This window comes from Haemaphysalis longicornis, unplaced genomic scaffold (assembly GCF_048455015.1).
Source record: "Haemaphysalis longicornis isolate Haplotype H1 unplaced genomic scaffold, Haemaphysalis longicornis Haplotype H1 scaffold_2, whole genome shotgun sequence".
NCBI lineage: Eukaryota > Metazoa > Arthropoda > Arachnida > Ixodida > Ixodidae > Haemaphysalis > Haemaphysalis longicornis.
In genome coordinates, this window is record NW_027526295.1 from 265,464,793 (window position 1) to 265,485,114 (window position 20,322).

At 48.5% G+C, this 20,322-nt stretch overlaps 1 protein-coding gene across 4 annotated transcripts in view; it reads left to right on the top strand.

Annotated features, from left to right (window-relative positions):
* Positions 1-350: 350 nt before the first annotated feature.
* Positions 351-20,322, top strand: part of LOC144170640 (steroid 17-alpha-hydroxylase/17,20 lyase-like) — a 31,092-nt gene continuing 11,120 nt past the window's right edge. Inside the window, exons 1-5 of one of the 4 annotated variants that reach the window (XM_077700569.1) lie at positions 351-370; positions 13,547-13,761; positions 16,243-16,422; positions 16,861-16,954; positions 17,727-17,882. In XM_077700569.1, coding sequence (XP_077556695.1) covers positions 13,596-13,761; positions 16,243-16,422; positions 16,861-16,954; positions 17,727-17,882 — 596 coding nt within the window. In that variant the 5' untranslated portion in view covers positions 351-370; positions 13,547-13,595. Of the gene's footprint in view, positions 371-9,351; positions 9,593-9,653; positions 9,676-13,546; positions 13,762-16,242; positions 16,423-16,860; positions 16,955-17,726; positions 17,883-20,322 lie in introns of those variants that run through there. The other 3 variants (XM_077700567.1, XM_077700566.1, XM_077700568.1) reach the window with 3 other exon arrangements.

Here is a 20,322-nt window from a genome sequence, read left to right on the forward strand (position 1 = left end):
GTCGGAATTCTCCGCTTCATTTTTACGGACGCTTGCAGCATCCTGTTTTGCATACAACCGGACAGCTAGAAACTGTTGCATGCAGTATCCGTGCTGCACTCTCCCAGATATACTGCTACAAAAAACTAATTCAAAGCCGTATGTTGAAAACAACGATTTCACCATGCCGGTCCATGCGCAATGGATCCCTGCTTGCAACACCGACAAACGCTACGTGTATGCCGTACTGGGATATTAGTTCACCATACTACAAGCCATGCGGCAATACCAGCTATAAGGAGGACATTAACATTCAGAATCACACTTTGGCAGCAGCAGCAGCAGAAGCGGAGAGCGGACGTCGCCTAACTTCTGCCCTACATTTTTACAGGTTGGTTCGTTTGTTTCTGCACGTCGCTCGTGCATAGCGCCACTTGATTTCTGCTGCTGGTGCTGCCACGATGTTTTCTGCCACTTCCCATGCCTTTGACTCCTGTTGCGGCATATAGTTCTTGAGTATCCTTACACGATGTCTAGCGTATCCGATATATGTGCAAAACGTACAGATAGCTGGAATGCTGACGAGAGCTCGCGGTCATCTCACGGTTGTAAAAGTTCACCCTGTTTAGGGGAGCGCCCTGGAGTGTCGGAATCCACACACACCTCCAGACGAGACGAGTACGAGAAATCCTGTAAATTTCCTTAAAGTCATAAGAATAAATCCGACTGGTCTACTGCGAAATCTAGACACGAGCCTTTAGTCGCGGCCGCGCTAATAGAAATCAACAGAAGGCTTAACGAGCTTACTCACTTGACGAAGCTTGTCAAAGAAATGAAGGGATCGATCATGTTAATGTCAGGCAAATATGACAGTATTCTTTGTGACGTGACAAATCACGACCCCGAAATCAAAACCCGGAAAAGAAAAGTCTCTAAACTACTCACTCGGGCCTTGAAGTGCAAAGGGTATCAGCTGCACTGGATGATCTGAAATATCACCGCAAGATATTCAATCTTGACATCCATGGTCTCCAGTTCGAGCAAAATGAATGCCTCGTGAGCGTTGTAAACAAAGTTGCCTCAAAACTGAGCCTCCCCCACCCCCCTAACCGAGCTAACGACTTCTGTACTACATAAAGTCGCATCCAAAAGTGATAAACGTACCGCTGTAATCGTTCGTTGTGTACACCTGTCCCCCGTGAACGCGAAACGGAAGTTACTGTCGACTCTCGATCCCGGAGTCTTCATGACGGATAGCATGACAATACGAAAGAAGATTTTGATGAAGGAGACAAAGTGATGGTCGCTTGAGGACGACTACCGTGTCGCCTGTCACCGCAATGGGTACGTTTTCGTTAAAAAAAAACAGAAGCGCGCCATCCTGCCCGGCGAAAGCGGATGTCCAGCGAAGCTGTTGTAATACACTACAAATGCTGATGCGGGAGGGTATGAGGTGTTTCTCCTCTCCATGGACCTGTCGCTTGCGCCCGGTTTCTGTGGCGGCAAATGCAGGGTCCTGCCTAGCCTGACGCATGTGCTCGGCGTCTTGGACCATAAATTCTGTATTTATGACACTAGTCCTGCCTAGCCTTCAAACATAATTTGAAAAAATAATACTGACCACGAACACAAGTTTGGAGGTGGGGGTGGGGTGTTTCATTGTTCACAGGCGCCAGTGCTGTATTAATTATTAGTCTGATGCATGTGCTCGGCGTCTTAGGCGAGAGCAGTTGGGTCCTGCTGGGTATTTTGCTTACGACATGAAAATGTCCGACCAATCAGAGGTTAACAGCTTCGCTGTAAAAAGGGGCTGACCGGGCACATATAACAAAATGCCACGCCGACCTTAATAAGCTGGAGGTTTATGCTCGCTTTCACCCTTTCGAGGGAAGGCCGGGGGAGAGGATAGGGGGAAATAGTAGAAAAGCGCGTGCCATCAGAAAATAATACATCAGCACTGCGCGTTCACGCCTAGACTGCCGCCTGCTCCGAGCAGCGTGTGTGTTCTGGAAGACGAAGAGTTAGCTGAGCTTTGTTATTTTCGTCTTACTGTGAATTTGTTGAGCCTGTACTCAAGTTACGCAGTATTTCAAATGTCGGATATGCTCCCTGCGACGGGCGCGGCTTCGTGTTTGCCGCCGTCAACGTCGCTCATGGAACAACCGCCGAGCGAACCCGGCCAGGCCCAAGCATGGAGCCGGGTTTCCCTGCCGCTTCGCTGTTCGCAGCCTCTTCAGAACCACCTGCAGTTACAACAAGCCCCTGCAGCACCCATCTTGCGTCGTCGCTTCCCCCGGGACAAATGAGTCCTGTGATGAATCCCGCTGATCAGCCTCTGCCGGATGACATGGACGACATGTCAGAACTCATCGACTTTGCTTCCGAAACTGTCATCTACGTTAATGACTCCACACCGGTAGCAGAGGAAACTGAGCCATTTGAGCCTGTGCAACCCCCGAAGCGCTGTCGTGCCTCGAAACGCTCATACAGGCCTTTTGATCTCAGCACGATCCCGAGCCCCTTTAGACATGGCGTGGTCGTTGTCATAAAGCCAGTTGATGCATCCAAAATCATTACGCGCTACAATCCCCTTGCTGTCAAAGACGGATTGGAGTCACTGGCTCCAAATGGTGTGCTGCAAGTGCGTCCAAACTACCGCCTCAACCTTCTCTCAATAGACACACGCAATGCCGACGCTACCGAGCGTCTGTTGAAAATCTCTTCTATTGCTGGTATTCCCAAGAAGGCATATGAGCCACGGCCCAGCAACTGCTGCGTGGGTTTAATCAGGGCTGTTGCCAAGGGCCTCTCCGTTCCTGAAATCCTCGCCGCGTTGCGCCTCAGAGTGCCAGTTCAGTCGGTCCGAAGACTAGGCAAGGCTTCAGAGAGCGTCCAAATCATTTTCTCTCCAGAAACTATACCCGACCACGTCATTATCGGTTACACGCGCTATCGTGTGTATGACTACGTGGAAACACCTCGGCAATGCAAAAAATGCCAGCGGTTCGGACACGTGGCAGAAGTTTGCAAATTCTCGCTTCGCTGTTCCAAGTGCGGTGGCAGTCATGATCGTGCGTCCTGTTCTGCTGACAAGCTAAAATGCCCTAATTGCAGCAAAGCCCACGAATCTACATTTCTTCACTGCTCCGTCCGCAGTGATCAGAAGGCGATTTTGAAACTCAGGACCGCAAACCATGTTGACTACATGTCAGCAAAATCAGCCCTACTAGAGCAGCGTCACACCGGGCGCAAAGACTCGGAAAAGCCAGAACAGCCACCTGTAGGCCTCATCTCCACCAACGTCGATGAGGACTTCCCGGCTCTACCGGTCCTGCAGCGCGAGCCGCAGCAGCAGCATTCTGCTGCAGAAGCTTTGCCAGAGCGGGATCCAAGAGCAACCCTCGCGTCTTCTTCAAAAGATGCGTCATCGTCTGCATCGACAGCAGCGCCTCGTCCGCCACCAGCCAAGACTACTACTCCAGCTGCACGATCTTCAAAATCTGCCCATCGGACGTCTATGCCAGCGCAGCGTGCAGTTGACGGAAGTACCGAGGGCTGGCGTTCTGTGCTGTCCTCTCTTGTAGAGGCTGTTCGCGTCTTTCTCGCCCCTCTGACGTCTCCCGTAGCCGCGGCGCTCTTGACTCTCCTGAACTATGTCTCTCCTTTCCTTGCACGATGGCGGTAGTTGCTACGACTAGTGTGGTGACAGCCCCCAGAGTTAACGAAATTCGTGACAAAACGACAGTTTTCCAGTGGAATGCCTGCGGACTCAAACAACGCCTCTCTGATCTACGTAAACTCGCTCTAAAGCACAAATTTCCCGTGATCGCTATGTCGGAATCAAGAATGTCGTACGATATACGCCTTTCCGGGTACACAGTTGTGCAGTCGAAATCTGGTGTAGAAATACCAAGAGTTTTAGTGGCCCTGAGAAACGAGCTCACCTCAGTGGTGCATAGCTTACCACCAGACGTATCGAATGAATACGTGGCAGCAACTGTGCGGGGCGCAGGCCTATCATTCACATTAATTGCTGCTTACATTACGCCTGGCATGGCATTAAATACAAACCGCCTAGAAAGCATCATCAGTGCCACACCAGCCCCGCACATGTTGACTGGAGATTTTAACGCTCACGACCCCCCCCTGGGGCAGTATAAAAACGACTGTCAAAGGGCGGCGCCTCCTTGACACTGCTCAAAGGCATAGCATGTACGTCGTCAACACTGGAGAGCCGACTTTCTTCCGGGGCAAAGTATCAAGCGCCCTTGACGTCACGGTCGTCTCATCGCAACTTATTGCTAGGACGAGCTGGACAGCGGACATTGAAGGGCATGGGAGTGATCACGTGCCGACCTACATTTCAGTGGAAGGTCTAACGGGTATCCGCCAACAGCGTGTAATTTGCTGTTCTTATTGGGAAGCATTTACAACTGTGATGGAGGAGTGCGCAGACTCAGTGAGCTCATATGACTCCTTCGTGGATACAATGTCAAGAGCTCGTAAGTCCAGCACCAAAGTGATGAGGTTGCCACCCAAATACAGCACTGCTGACGCAGAGTTTGAGAGGCTTCGAGCAGTGCGTCGACGACCCGAAAGACGAGCCCGTCGGACGCTAGCGCCTGAGGATATCCGAGCTTCCAGGCGGGCTGAGAGGGCGGTTCAGAGGCATATGGCCAAGCTTGCCAAGTGCGAATGGGAGTCCTGCTCGAAGTTGGACCCGAGGAAGCCGCTTTCCAGAATATGGCGCTTGGTTCGAAGCCTGCGGGCCCCACCAAGTCAACTGCACCCCTTTAGCTCAATTGCACTCAGCACGAACACGACCGACCTGCACGCCACTAACGCCTTCTGTAAGAAAATTATCACGGCGCCGACACCTGTACCACCATCATCTTCGCCCCAGAGCGAGGATTCCCCAGCGATGTCGTCTGTCATGGACGTTCCATTCTCAATGGCAGAACTGCTGGCTGCACTGGCCACCATCAAAAAATCCACGTACCCACGTCCAGACGACGCCAGCTATACAACCCTTTCGCATTTAGGCCAAAAGGGGAAAGGATGCCTTCTAAACGTTTTTAACCACTTATGGGAGACTGGCCGACTAGAGCCGAAATGGAAATACGCCCGCATTGCGCCAGTTCTAAAACCAGGAAAAATTCCAAAGGCCATAGAGTCTTACCGTCCGATAGCCCTCCCGAGCTGTGTAGGCAAACTGATGGAGCAGATCGTGCTGTATCGCTTGGACTGGGATTTTACAATCAGAAATGTATACCCGCCACAGATGTCTGGCTTCCGCAAAGGCCGTAGCAGCAACGATAATGTCATTGCCCTTGAAACCAGCACAAAACAAGCTAAGTATCGGCGGAACATCATCATTGCCGTGTTCCTGGACATAAAATCAGCCTATGACTGCGTAGCGCATGATGCTATTCGCTGGGCGATGAAGTCTGCAGGAATAGGAGGCCGCATGTATGCATGGCTATCAGACTATCTCTCCAATAGGTATGTATACATTTCAACACACAGCGTTGACTCAGCACTGTACATACTGACTCGAGGTGTTCCCCAGGGCGGGGTGATAAGCCCCACACTGTTAAACATCTCCATTATAGGCCTGGAAAAATGCTTGCCACAGTCGGTTGAAATCTCCTTGTACGCGGACGACATCTGCATATGGAGCTCTCGCCGTAACAGACATGTGCTACGGTCGGGACTTCAGCGAGCGATCGTTCTTGGCAGCACGAGGAATGGAAATTTCGGCAAGCAAATGTGCTGCGTTGGCTTTTACGAAGCGGGACCTCACGCACTACCGGCTCACTGTTGGCGGCACTGACATCCCATACCTTCCCAGCTATAGGTTTCTGGGGGTGACATTCGACAGGTCACTCACCTGGTCACCTCATGTCCGCCATATCAAGGAGAAGCTTACATCAATCGCCCGTATATTCCGCATACTCTCCAGAAACTCCGGTGGTTGCCCCGTTAACTCTCTCCTTCGGCTCTACGAAGCGCTGTGCGTTGGCCTCATACGCTACAGCATCGCCGTTTTGGTCCCTCTTTCTAAAGGAACTATCAAGGCTCTAGAGTCCATGCAAGCACAGATCCTGAGGACTTGCATTGGTGCTCCGAAAACTACCTCTACTGTTGGAACATTGACGGAATGCCGACGTCTGTAACCCTTGGCTCTCGGCACGCAGGAACTTCTCCGCGAGCGACTGCGTATTGTGGCCAGGCAATGTGACCACCCTTTAGCGCCAAGTTCGGTACCTGAAGTGTGCGACTTCTTGCCGCAGCATTACCAGCCGCCCTCACTTCATCTCCACCCGCCCTGGATGTTCCCGCCCATGAAAATAGTGACCACGGTGCCAGGAATTACACGCAAGGAGCATATTCCACCTGCCGCTCTACGGTTTTTTGCTCTTGAATATATGTACAAGACATACAGAGGTCATACACATCTGTACACTGATGGATCGGTGTCATCCACATCATCCACTGTCGTAGTGTGGATACCTTCGTCCCGCACCACCCTCAGTGCCATGCTCAGTCACAAAACATCATCTACAGCTGCCGAACTTGCAGCTCTGCGGATGGCCTTGGCTCACATCATCGAGCAGCCGACACGCGTGTGGGCCATCTTCACGGACCCTCGACACTGTCGTAGTGTGGATACCTTCGTCCCGCACCACCCTCAGTGCCATGCTCAGCCACAAAACATTATCTACAGCTGCCGAACTTGCAGCTCTGCGGATGGCCTTGGCTCACATCATCGAGCAGCCGACACGCGTGTGGGCCATCTTCACGGACTCTCAGGCTGCACTGCAATGTCTGGCGTCTTTCCCCAAAGCTCAGCTTTTGCTTGATGTACAATCTTTACATCTTCAAGCTCTGCAAGCACACCATCAAATAGCACTTCAGTGGCTACGTGCCCATTGCGGGATAACTGGAAATGTGAAGGCGGACGTTGCAGCATCCACAGCGCATGACCAACGCGGATCGAAAATACCGGTGCCATTTTCTCGCAAAGATGCTTCAGCCCTTGCATCCAGTGTGGCATGGAGCATGCAGCGATCGCTTTGGGCAGATGCATCTCGCCATTACGTGCCCCTCTACTCTATCGACCCGCATTGTAATTTTAAAATGACACGTGGACCATCCAAGCATGATGAAGCAGTACTGCACCGCATGCGGTTGGTTGAACGTCGCCTACATGCGATACTGCTGCTACAAAATCAACCAGTCCTCCTCGCCTCTGTGCCCACAGTGTGGTGTGCGTGAAGACCTCCAACACTAATATGGGACTGTGTGCGCTTTACTACACAAAGAGTGTCTCTCGCAGTGTCCCTGGGCCGGCCGCTCTCCGCAAAACTAGAACTGAGGGACGTATTAGGTCCTTGGACTTTTTCCAAACGTGTCGCTCGTGCAACGAAATTGGCATACCTAAAAGACACAAGTTTTTATCAGACTTTGTAATTAGTTAAAATCATATGTATTCCTCTTCATCATTATAATCATCATCGTCATCGCATTCATCTGGCGTAGCAAGCCAGGCATCTTAGCTCGGCTGACATGGCCAGTTTTCCTTAAAGATCGTTCTCTCTCTCTCTCTCTCTCTCTCTCTCTCTCTCTCTCTCTCTCTCTCTCTCTCTCTCTCTCTCTCTCTCTCTCTCTCTCTGTTCTGTTCTGTCTTGTGGTGCAGTTGTGTGCTTGTTTACTGCACCCTGTCGGCACGAAAACCGCTATTATCGCTCGATAAACTTGGTTTAACTGGTTTAACCGCGTTCAACCACGGCAAAATTTATGGCTAAGGTTTCGTGTGTGTTTTACGTCTGAGACGCCAACTCTTTTATTAGGGATGACCGCTGTCAACGCTTCGCTAAAGAAAAATAAAATGTGTCATAACTTTCGCCAAAATTCTCGGTCACCTCTGTGTCGTGTGCTAAAAAGCTTCGGTGGTCATCAACCTTCACAGGTGCAACCCCTACTAATTTTTTTCTGTAAAAAGTGTTTGGACTTACGTGGTTGGATGGTGCTTTTATCTTTTTTTTTCGATTCAACACAAATGTGCACCAACATCCTAGTGGGATAATGTTCGAACACAATGAGCTAGTGTCCCATTTACACGATTCGCAAATCTGATTAGTGGAAATATTTCGACCTCTCTACTTTTTCAATACGCAGAAACACGGTCAGAAAACTGCAACAGTTTTGATAAGCCTGCCCACCGGAAAATTGCTTCCAGGTCTGTTATAAGAATAATTACATCGTAATGGAGAGGCGAGCACTCGGGGATAGGCACCGCGGGGCGATGAAAATGACAGCGTTCGCGGGCATGTTGCGATGTTTCTTTGGGGAAAGAGGCTCCTCGAATATACTGAAAAAAAAAAAAACTTCGTTAGGAACGTGGTGCTCTCACTTACTCTACGAGTGGTGAGATATTTCCACTCTTGAACAAGGGGTGCACGAAGGGGGGCAACAAGAAAAGCTGCATGTGACGTCACAAACGGAAACCCTTCCTTCACCTCGAACTCGAGAATGTTTGTACTAATCAATCTGAGCTTCTAGTTGGTCTGGCATGATGGCATGAAATGCGCAAATAAGACATTTATTGCGCATTTACCCTGTCATATGGTTGTACTACCTTAAGAGATTGTCACCGGTCGGCGCACAATGATGATTTTGATGAAATGAAGGTTTCGAGGCCGCGGGGTGATAAGAGAGGGGTGGGGTATACGGGGAGATAGAACCCTTTTGCTTCAATCAGTTCGGCTCAGCTAGAGACACACGACGGAGTTCGATGTGGTACACAGCAGCCGAGGAACAGAAGGGTATGAGCGCTCGAGGTACCATAGTTGCCTAATTGATGTGGAAGTTAGTAGAGCAGTAAGGTGGGCTTTTCAAAAAAAAAAATAGTCATATAGCAGGAGGCAGTCCACGGCGCACTTCTCGCGGCCGTCCTGACAAGCTTGATACGAGTTATTTAAGCGTGCAGTTTGAATAGACGTTGGTAGTGGCAATTTAAGCAAAGTGGGCCGGGGGGGGGGGGGGGGGGGTAAGGTGGTTTTGTTGTGTACCGGTTAGCATGAAGCCCGTGTCACACGAGGGTTCCCCATCTTCGATGCTCAGGGTGGGACGCTTTTTTGGTCGTGTGAATCCCGCTTTGACAGCTGGGCAGAACACCCACCGCGTTCTCCCTGCAGCCTCGCACGTAAGCGATCGTCCTTTGTACCAATCGATGCCGATCCTCTACGACGCGGAGAATCTACTTTTGTCGTCCTTGCGTTGTCTGGACGCCTCTGATAGCGGCAATCGGTTAAGTGTTTTCTGGCGAGAGCCATCCTGCTATGCTTACTATCCCCCTGCAAGAGTAAGATTAGGAATCGAGACAATGAAGTCGCAGACACCGGAAAAAATAGCTCAGGAATGAGAAAAAGAAAATACTGTTTTCACCGGCTTGCGCACGGTCGTGTTTAAGTGCCGATAAGGAAGGCTGTGCGCGCTATATCCAAACAGTGGCTGAAATATATCCTCATGGACCTCGCTTACAAATCCAAGCCCACGCTGAACGTCTCCCGTCACCGAAGCCGTCACCGAGGCTGTGACCAGTACGCAAGTAACAGTGTTCACTCAATTGCTCCTTCGAGCTCTCCTTTCCAGAGCGTGCGAATTCCCTGCGTTAGAACCCATGGTCACGAGGTGTGACATCCGTACTCTACTTTCATGGAATGTTTTCTCACTAAGCGGGTGCATCCCATACCTTGATATCTTCCCGTACGCTTGTTTAAGGAGGATACAAGAAGGGTCGTACAAACATAATCTTTGTAAGTAGGTTGACGTTGGAACTAATAGCACGGTAACGCAAGGATGCGCTGTTCCAGAGGGGAACTGAACTGCTCCTCATTCACAATTTTCTCTTTCCTAAATAATATTCCCTTTGGAGACTGGTGTAGTAAATGCCATGGAGCACGGCGAGGAAAGGAGAGGGTGATGGCACGCACTAGGTCTTGCAGTGGTACTCTGGAAGGGTGCTTTGGGGGAGTTGTGGGGCAAGGGGCTATGTGCGTCTGCAGGATTTTGTCTTGAATGGGGCAAACCCATTGTATTGAGGGGGAAGAGGAAGAGGGTTAGGGGCGGAGCAATTGCGCTGGGCTGGCTTGGGGGGAGGGCAGGGAGCAAGTGCTCCTTTTGCACCCCCTGCCGACGCCAATGCAGGGGGAGTTGGCCACTGATGAGGAGCTGTTGTAGTTTCAAGTGCGGCTAAAACCTTTTTCTATCAATACAGTCTTAATAGAGTCGGTGCTGAGCTATTTGAGAAAGAGTTGTTTTTGAGAATTGTGCTGTTTTTTTGTGCTGAACAATGTGTACTGACTCATGCCATGTCTCAGAATCTGAGACAGCAGTATCTGCAAATAAATAAAAAAATAATAATAAACAAATAACTTTTGCATGCATACACACTATTTCTGGCGGGCTAGCCTTTATTACCGCCCCAAGATAGAAGATCAATAGCTACAACCATACTCCTCAACCACGTGAGCCACAACTTTCCCTATTGTGGGTACCGGGTCGCAGACAGTTACAGCGCCACTAGCAACAGGGGCGCTTCGTTCTGTTCGCTCTCATACCTAGGTGAACGGTCCTAAGACGACGAGCCTCTTTTCTAGACAGTTGGCTCATGCCGCTCATATCAGGCACTGATATCTTGCTTCACAAGTAACCAAGGTTTTTTTTTTTTATGCAATAAGAAGCTGGCATGTTTGAATAACCCCAATGATGCATGTAGTACAATTTGGTAGGGCTGGTAAACCCTGTTCTTGTTTAGGCACTGGTATCATTGTTTGTGCTTCGTTGCAGTCTACATAAAGTGAGTTTGTTATCATAAAATAGACCCTTTGCAAATCACTATCAGGCATAGCGGACAAGCGGAAGGCCAGTCGAGCAACAGTGCGCGCGGCCATGATGAAGGAAACAGAGCGTTTGGTCCGGCTGCTAGGCTCAGCGCGCTCACGCATCGCCTAAGCTCGGACTTCACGGACTCGCAGTACTGGGGTACTGGATGATATGGCGTCTGCGTCGGGGGGGACACCAACCTCCCTGGTATACCGCGTTTGAGCGACGAGCGCATCAGCGCCGTTTGCAGAGGGGGACGCAGCAGTAAGTCGGCATGACTCCTGCAGAACTCTTAACCGCATGTGATGATAAAATCAAAACAGCAAGGAAAAGCTCAGAAACCTATCCGATCAGACTGAACGGTGAGGTGACTACGAGTGGTTCTAAGAGAGCGCCGCGCAGCCGCGCTATGATGGAGCCGCGTTTCCTTTATCATACGGCCGACGTTTGCGAATGACCTCAGTGTTGTCATCATGAAAGCTCGCGTATGTACTATTTTGCCAACTTTTCTGAAAAGGGTCTATTGGTGGTGCGATGTTTGAGTGGCGCCCCCTGGCTCTGACGTCGGCTTAGGGACTCGCCCCGCTGTCGTCTGCTACACCCGCGCCGCTGTCGTCCGCTTTTGAGGGGCAGCAGTGCCTGTGCTAGAACCCGCCCACTTTGATGCTCTAGTGCATTAAAAAGCGTATTTCCAGTAATTTAGGTATTTTGCCAGCTACTGAAACCTCTAAATAATTTCAAGTTGTACACCGCACAAGTTAGTAGCACACGAGGAGCGAGAGACCAAATTTCTTCAGAGCATCGGTCAGGTAATCGTGTGTAACTCGTCCTTTCTAGCTTGTTTGCAAGCTTCGCTGCTCAGAGCTTCTCGATAAGTATTCCAAATGCGTAGGCTCCCCTACAATATTTTTGAGGTGCTCTTATAAAGACTCAACAGTTTAATGCTACGCACCAAGCAGCGTGCCCCTACACGGGCATCGCATAGCAGGAAATAAAACGGCTGTCTTCTATTTCTTTCGTTGTAGTTGACTTGTATCGGATGAATGTTTTTTCTGTGCTCAACGCATTAATTTTTATGCAGCGTCACGAACGCCTTTTTAGGAGGTTTGGGGATGTTTGAGAGGCTCACAAAGTTCGTGTGGAAATTTTCTTCAGGCTGTAAGACTGCGTTCTAGAACGTGCATATCCCCAGTGTGTGTTGTTTATTCAGATGCAAATGCAATGGGGAGATTAGTGCTACACGCCGCGAGACGGCGGAGTCAACGTTGTTCACAGTACTCGAGGGTGGCTTTTGTGACCCGAATTTCTATCGTAACCATTGTATGGTGTTGAAGGCTTGATATACTCGCTAACGAACGCAATAAATAGTATACGTGCCGCTTTTCAGTATAACAAGAATGGAAACAGAAGAATAAACCCAAGCAGCTCTTTATTGTTTTCTAACCCCTTCAAGCGTAAAGAACAAATTCTGGCCTACCCTGGATAACGTTCGATCAATTGAAGAAAATTATTCTTACTCTCTTGTCCTGGACTGAGGAGCCTGCGCACTAACCAGCTCGATTTTACTGTGAAATAAAGTTTTTTGCTCCTCCCCCACTTCCTCCTCTTCAGTGCAGTTTTTCTATAACGCATATCTAAATATTGGGAAGATATCGCTTTAAGACATGTACAGAAATATCCATCCAAGACTGAACAAACATAGTGCTAATGTATTTTTACCGTACATATTACTTGTTTTGCTCAATAAGCCCCCATACTGATTAAGACCAGCACGCGCTAGTAGGTTATTCGGAACTCAACCTACATTTTTGCGCCCCATAGGGCATGTCGGCATACTTTCATGCCATGACAACGTAAAGTGATGTGATACAATACTTTCGAGCGTTCGTCAAGGTTGCAAAAACTTTTCCACCGTATACAGCTACCGGGAATCGTAATGCCTTCAGCCAAAGCCGACAGCCCATAACGCATGAAATTTCTTTTGGTCTTGCACTTTCGCTGCTGTCGGTTATTAGACTGTTTCCTTTGTTCGAAAGATTGCTGAATACAGAAGCCGGCGCCTAGCTCCGACTCTTCGCGCTCCGCACAGGACCAGCTTCGCCAGGAATGGGCGACGTCGGCAATGTTTCTTCCTTAGCGGTATCCAAAACTATACTTTAAATCACGCCTTGAGTTAGTGTATGCGACTTTGAGACTTTTATTGCGATAAAAAGTTGCACATATGCAAAATCTGGTGCGGACAAGCATCAAAGGTCAAACGAACGCAAAGAAACAGCTAAGAGAGCAAGCCCGATTGAAGCAGACGACAAATGCTAGAGTTCTTAAGCCGACGTCACGGAGGCGCGCTTCGCAGCGCCGCCCGTGGTCGCGCTCACCGCCAACAGACAACAAAAAACCCTTTTTGGTATATAAAGGTTTAATTAACCCGCGGTTGTATCCAACGATATCCTCGCCGAAATACAAATTCTATACGACAGCTATGCGTGGCGAGACTGATGTATCACAAAGAAAACTCACGTGCATTCCTCGTGTGAGGTGCGAGAGGGAGGGGTAGATCTTGAGGGGTTAGAGGGGGATAAAAGAGAGGGAGTTGCTTTGCAGGGGTGGCAGAAAGCTATCGTCTTTCAGCGACACTCGCAGCGAAGAAAACAGATACGAAGCCAATGTTTCCTCGCAGGCTCTGACGGAACCGCCTGGTTCTGCCCGCGAGCCGAACTGCCGCCACCATGAACACGGTCCTCATGGCCAAGCTCTTGTCGCCCCTGTGGGACTGGCGCTGGATTACAACGGCAGTGGTGTTCGCGATGAACTACCTTGTGGGTCGCTTCTACCACCGGGTGTCCAAGTACCCGAGGGGACCGTTCCCGCTCCCGCTGGTCGGTAACCTGCTCGGTGAGTCATGCCTGCTCAACGTTTCCTCTTACGTGTAGCTGTTTTAACGAGGCACGGAATAGCAGAACTCAGTTTCGTACGGCTCAATTGGTCTAGGATGCGTGACTCGTGTGCGCTTAGTGAAGGCTGAGAGTGATGTGAACGCAACCTTGTTCTTTCCGATCAATTTGGGACCAGCACAAGAATAAGCGCTCGTGGCTGTTATTCCCGATACGGGTTAGGACAAGAATCTAAAAGTGTTCCCGCTCTTGACTGCTTGTAGAGTTTGGAAGGCTTTTTTTGCAAAAAAAAAAAAAAAACGATTCTGCGGCTTTTTATGCGATAGTGTTCAGGCCCAAGCTCGAACGGTTTCTTGCGGCGAAACTCACATCGATCGCGCTTTACATTTCAGGGTTATACTTCACAGTGCCTAAAGTAAATCAAGGGTGGTATAGTGCCTCCTTCTAATATGCGTGCATTTTAAACGAGTTGTATTTGGATGGTTCTGCTTTAAATATAATCAAAAAGAATTCCGTAATTTTCGACTCCCCCCCCCTCTTTTTTTTTTTTTTTTTGAAGTGTTTTTGAACGATTCGTGCGGCTGGAAAGCTGAATATGCTATGTCATAACACATCAGTGAGCGGCGCTGTTGCCGTTCACAAGAGAATGCAAGAAAAAAGGCCGCCAAAGTTCGAACGAGTGTTTTACGAGTAGTCCACTGCACTAAGCCATAAACAGCTGCCACCGTCCCATAATCTGCATGTACATGATTGTGAGCACGCGCAGTATAAATTAAAAATAGAGAAAGGGAACGGGGGCAATGAATTAATAAAGTGATAGTACAGTGCAGGATGGCATTACACGAACAGCGGGATTCCTTGTTTCACACGATACGAGAGTTCGCTTTTGCTCCACAGTTCTATTTTTCAGCGAGACCGGACTGGAATACGGCTACAGAGATGAAGCGTGGATGTTGCTAAGTCGGCAGTGACTGTGTATGCGTAATCATGTCAGTTCACTTATAGTCGCCTTAAAAATATCCGATCTCGTCTAGAAAAAAGTACCGGATTATAACAATATTTTTCCGGATGTATGTATACGCGGCGAACGGGGTTGGACAGGGAAGACATAAAAGTGCCCGACACGAAACACGATTGACCGGGATGCATGTCCGAACTTGTGCAAGAAGCGAAACACCATTGTTTGTAATTTTCGGCTTAGTATTTTTCTCCATTATTTAGCCTAATGAAACTGGGAGCGCTGCAGTTTTATTCTAGCAGGCAAACTCGAGGCTGTCTATTTCACCGGGGTTTGGTGATGGTGCTGGAACGGCTTAAGAACGGTGACTTCATGTTCATCTTATATGTATCAAAACTGCGACTGATCGCCAGGAACAATTTTGACTGAGATAAAAGCCCACTCGGTTATGTAGTCATTTGAGCAGTTCAACCTCATATAAATTGCGTGTTGACAGTTCCAATAAAACACAAGAGAAGAGCCGTCTTCTGCAGCCATACTCCTCCTGTAGAAACACTTGTAGAAGCACTTGGGCAGACGAGAATTCCCAATCGTTCACGACTTCACAGTGAGCTAACTAATTAATGCATGTAAACGAAACTCGGAGCATGCAGTGATATTTCACAGGCCAAATGCAGTATGATTTAATCCAAGTTATTTGCACATTAAACTTGAGAACTGTGAAGTATTCGCAAGAAAGTTGGCTAGGCCTCAAAGCGTTTTCCGCCAGCGTCCAAGATTGAACTAAGAGGTAGCGGAAGTAAACACTCTACCGTTACGCGATCGCTACAGTATACCCGTACAGTCCTTGACGCGAACGATGTATACGCTGCTCGTGACACAGTCAGTGTTCAAAGGATCATCATGTCAGCATATTGATGGAGGTCACTACTTGGCCTAAGTAGGTATATTCGCTTACCACGTCCACTGCCTCGTCACCTATCTCAAACCACTGTGCTCTCCCGAGGCTATTGAGCCTCGTAGATTGGGATTCCGCAGCCTCGCAGGTTGGGATACCAGATATAAACCATGAAGCAAAGATAATTAGAAGGGTAAGAATGGAATGGAGTACATTCGTCAGGCATTCTCACATAATGAATGTCAGCCTACCATTGTCTCTGGAGAGGAAAGTGTACAACAGCAGCATCTTACCGGTGCTCACCTACGGAGCAGAAACTTGGAGGCTCACAAAGAGGGTTCAACCATAATTGAGGACTATTCAGCGAGCAATGAAACGGAAGATGATAGATGTAACATTAATTAAGGGTAACAGAGTGGATCCCTAGAGAAGGCAAGCACGGCAGGGGGCGGCAGAACGTTATGTGGGCAGATGAGATAAAGAAGTTTGCGGGGATAAATTGGTCGCAGTTAGCACAGGACAGGGGTAACTGGAGATCTATGGGAGAGGCATTTGCCCTGTAGTGAGCGTAAACAGGCTGATGATGATTGATGGAGGGCGAGTTTCTCTTGCTTCTCTCTTTGCAGCACTTCGCAATTCAAAAGACCTACATGAGATGGCCATTGAGTGGTCCCGGAAGTACGGCGATGTTTTCACCCTGTGGATGGCACAGAAGCCGATGGTTGTCCTCAACAGTCACGCCGTCATATCGGAAGCGTTCCTCGACCGTCGACACGAGTTCGCCGGCCGGTTTCCAACAAAGATGGGTGGGCATGCATCCACTTTATCATTTAAAAATGACGGATGAAGTGTAAGCTTATCTCCCTCGGTAAACACGCCAGCACGTGAGATTAAATTAGTGCTGCTTTTGGACAAGCGTGATACGAATGCATGTTATATTTGATGTTCAAAAACGTTCGTCTTGCACCTGACCTCAAAAGGTTCCGACCGAACTCCTCGAAGTGATTGGGTGGGGATAGAGCCCCTAAATAAGGTAACTCTAGGTGGGGAATGGGATGCCTTATAGGGAACCGCTATGCGCACTGAAGGTACATAACGACTTTAGTATCACGACTTTGGTTGGGAAAAATTCAACGTGCGAAGAACTTGCAGGACCAGCACGCTTGCGCAACGCCCACACACAAACAAGTTTAGATCTTGGTAGGGTTCCTCATGGTTATCTTTTGTTCTTCTCTCCTCTGTAGGCGCCTTGCAAACTCTTGGAGATCACGACATCATATTTGAAGACTATAACCCACGATGGAAGGCACTTCGAAAGGTGGCTCTTCTTGCTGTAAGGCAAGTGCCACAGGACAAATGAGTATTTTTACACATGTGTTTGATGCAGCTGATACAAAGCATCGCTTATAGAGAAGAAATTTATTGCTGGCTGGTCGACCTAGCTTATTTAAAGCTTGTTTATTTAGCGTATTGAAACTTGTTTATGCTCAACACTCTAAGCAGTTCCCGTAGGGAGTCTACACCACAGAGCTCCAGAATAACCAATCTAAGCGGCCTTATGTGCAAATTCAGCGAATGAGATGGCCTAGCATTCAACTTGAGTGAAACCATTAACAGCCACGACCCTAAGGTGTGTCTCATTTGGCACCTTCAGGGCTTACGATCATTGGATAGTATCCCAATGAACAAGCAATTAAATTTACAAATGACGACCCTCATGGACTGCAACAAGTGTTGAAAGCCTGCCGTCCACTTCTGCTCCTTGAGTCTATGCATTTGTATCAACTCACTCAACTCTAACGTTTGGAAAATAAAGGTTACCTAACTTGTATAGGTGCTATCAATGGGGTTTGATGGCTGGTCGGACGGATCGGCCTCACGTCACCGCAAAGCCTGGCTTGGCGTGTTCCATGTCCCTGCTTGCTGGCGTTCCACAGCCGTTCTTAAATTTAACAAAATCATTTGTTTTCTTGCTGCGCGACAGTTTAGCATTCTTTTCCACTTTGTTACCACCTACGAACATATCAAAACATGATTGGGAACGGTTCACAGTTATATGCATTATCGGCATACGTGCTGATGTCTGGTCAAACGCTTTGTAAATCCGCAGGAAATACGCCGTCAGTGAGTCACTGCAAACTCTTTGCACCAACGTCGTAGACGCCTACGTGGATTCTTTGAAGCCAGGTCCACAAACCGTTGATTCAAGGAAGCCTTTTCTCTCCATCATCTTCAAAATCATAGGAATGTCAGTGTACGGCACAAGGTAATGTGTATTTCTTGTGGCACGAATGTGTTTGCGGGGCTTATAAATAGACATAAGTACGGGACGTAAAAACAATAAGTAGTTTTGTTACAAACCGTGATGCTCTCAAGAGCATTACGGTTTACCAGCTTTCTCGGCTGAGGCAGTATTGTCATGCGAGGCTCCTCTCAACTTACGTAGGCTGAACTTGGGCTTACTTAAGTGCTAATTATGCGCCTAATAAAGCACATTCTGATTGATATAAAACTTGCGTCTCAAAGTTATTCATATGCCCAGCCACCCCCCTGATTGAGTGTGGTGACTGTGACGCGCTTGCTACTGCTGCCCGCAGTACACACTGGGCCATATATGTCTCTTACATTGTTCCGAGAGCATAAGGGTGCTGGTTTGGGCCTGTTGGACGAATATGACAAAGCATTGAAGCGCTAGGACAACGGGACAAGCGAGTCAACCATTTGGTCAACCATTTGGCGAGTCAACCATTTGGTGATATCCGCGAATTTATCTGTGCGACTACACTGCCTTTAAACTTTGACATTTGGCATATGCCTGTTTGGTTGTGCTCAGAAGTGCGCCCAGCACAAAGCAGAATAAGAGTCATTCGGGACTCTCATACAACCAAGGGCTGCAGGCAAAAGGGGCTTATGCCTGTGCTGCACAGAAACTTTGGATTGATTGTTGAACGCTTGCTTAAAAGTGCGCCAAAATACACCCTAAGTGCCGCTAGACAGACAACTGCTCCCGAGCCTTCAGAATGACTTTAAAAACTGCCGTGTAGCGCGTCTCGAAGGCGGTTCAGCTCATTCATAAGGAGTGACTGTGCGCTAAGCAGCTCTGCAACCGGTTGTGTTTCGCTAATCCATAATTGGCGGATATACCCCTCTACATAATTTTTCTGTCACCTGGCGAACTCCGCTGTACATGGTAGGTAGGCCTAAAGCGCCCATGGACCCATCGACTCCGGCCGCCCGATCCCGAAACGCCCCATTTCTTCATAATTCATGCTTGCATAAATGTTTGTTGCGCATACAGAGTTTGTTCTTTGTTGAATTAGCAGTTGGGAAACCGCGACCTTAAAGGGGCCATGCAGACAAAACACAAGTTTAATTCATTCGAAAGATTCCCTTGTTAGAATCATACTTTTAACGCACACTTCGCTCAAATAAGCTATATAATTGGGAAAAACGGGAATGGTAATAAGACCCACTAGCTCATTTCCCGCAACAGAACCTATGATGTCATACGTGCCCAGCTGCGTGATTGGCTGAGGCCAGCAAAAGCAAACGCAAATTAGACACGGCTTATAATTGCCAGACGATCTGTTCTCGCTTAAATGTAATGCATAATCATTTTACACCACTAAGAATGGTGCGGCAAACAATGAAGGTTACGAAAACACACGTAAGCATAGAAGTACCGACACCCACTGCTGTTGGTACTGGGCGCACTATGCTTTTTTTAGCTGCACAGCAGTCCGCCACTTTGGAGTTGTCTTACACGATACTGGCAGATTGGCGTTAGCGACGTTGTCTTACGTGACCCTGTTCGTCGAGGATACCCATGTTTCACGAAACGGTTACTTTCTACAGTAACCAAAACAAGCAAAGTGCAAATACAGTAAGAATCAAAGCAACGGCGGACAACAGTCATTGCCTGAGTATGGTAGCACCATCTGAGAGGATTGGCGGTAAGCAAGGCTGCAGAGCCGAATGATGCATTGGAAGTTTCTTTGAATAGTGCACTTATGACTTAATTACCGAAGTCACGAAAACAAGATTTGCCGGGATATTCAAAATTTCAACCTAAATTGATTAATGTCTCAGGGAATACGGCGTCATTTGGTGCCGGACGCTGGGGGCATGATAAAACACGAAACCTTTCGAATAAAACAAATTTGTATTTTGTTTGTATGGCCCCTTTAAGATTTGCTGTCCAGAAACTCGCCGACAGGTCGGTTATATTCTCGCAGGAAAAGAAATTTCGGTGCAAGCGAGGTGCAAATAACTTAGAGCATTGCGCTGACATTTTGTTTCAAGTACAGGGATTAGGAATACAATTCTTTTTTTTTTCCTCGACACCCACGCCTGACCGTGACTATTTTCAGAAATCTGGCTTCGGCGACGTCTGTAACATCGAAGCGGCCCCCAAACACACGTGTCTGCGGCGCGTTCCATGGCGAATGCTTCGCATTAAAACGCGAAGGACGGCGTTTCTTGGCGACGGCTGGGCATGAGCAGAGCAAAGTGGAAAGCAAAGATTGCGATGGTGACAGCGGATGCGGTTCGGCGTCCTGCGATAGCGACACGTCATCGTGGCACGCACCAAGTGGTGCTTCACGAGCCGTGAAAGACGCCATCGGATCAGGCCGGTGTTTATGCTCGCAAACAACACTCGGAAACATGACAAAACTCGAAAGCATTACTCTCAGAACAAAACTTGA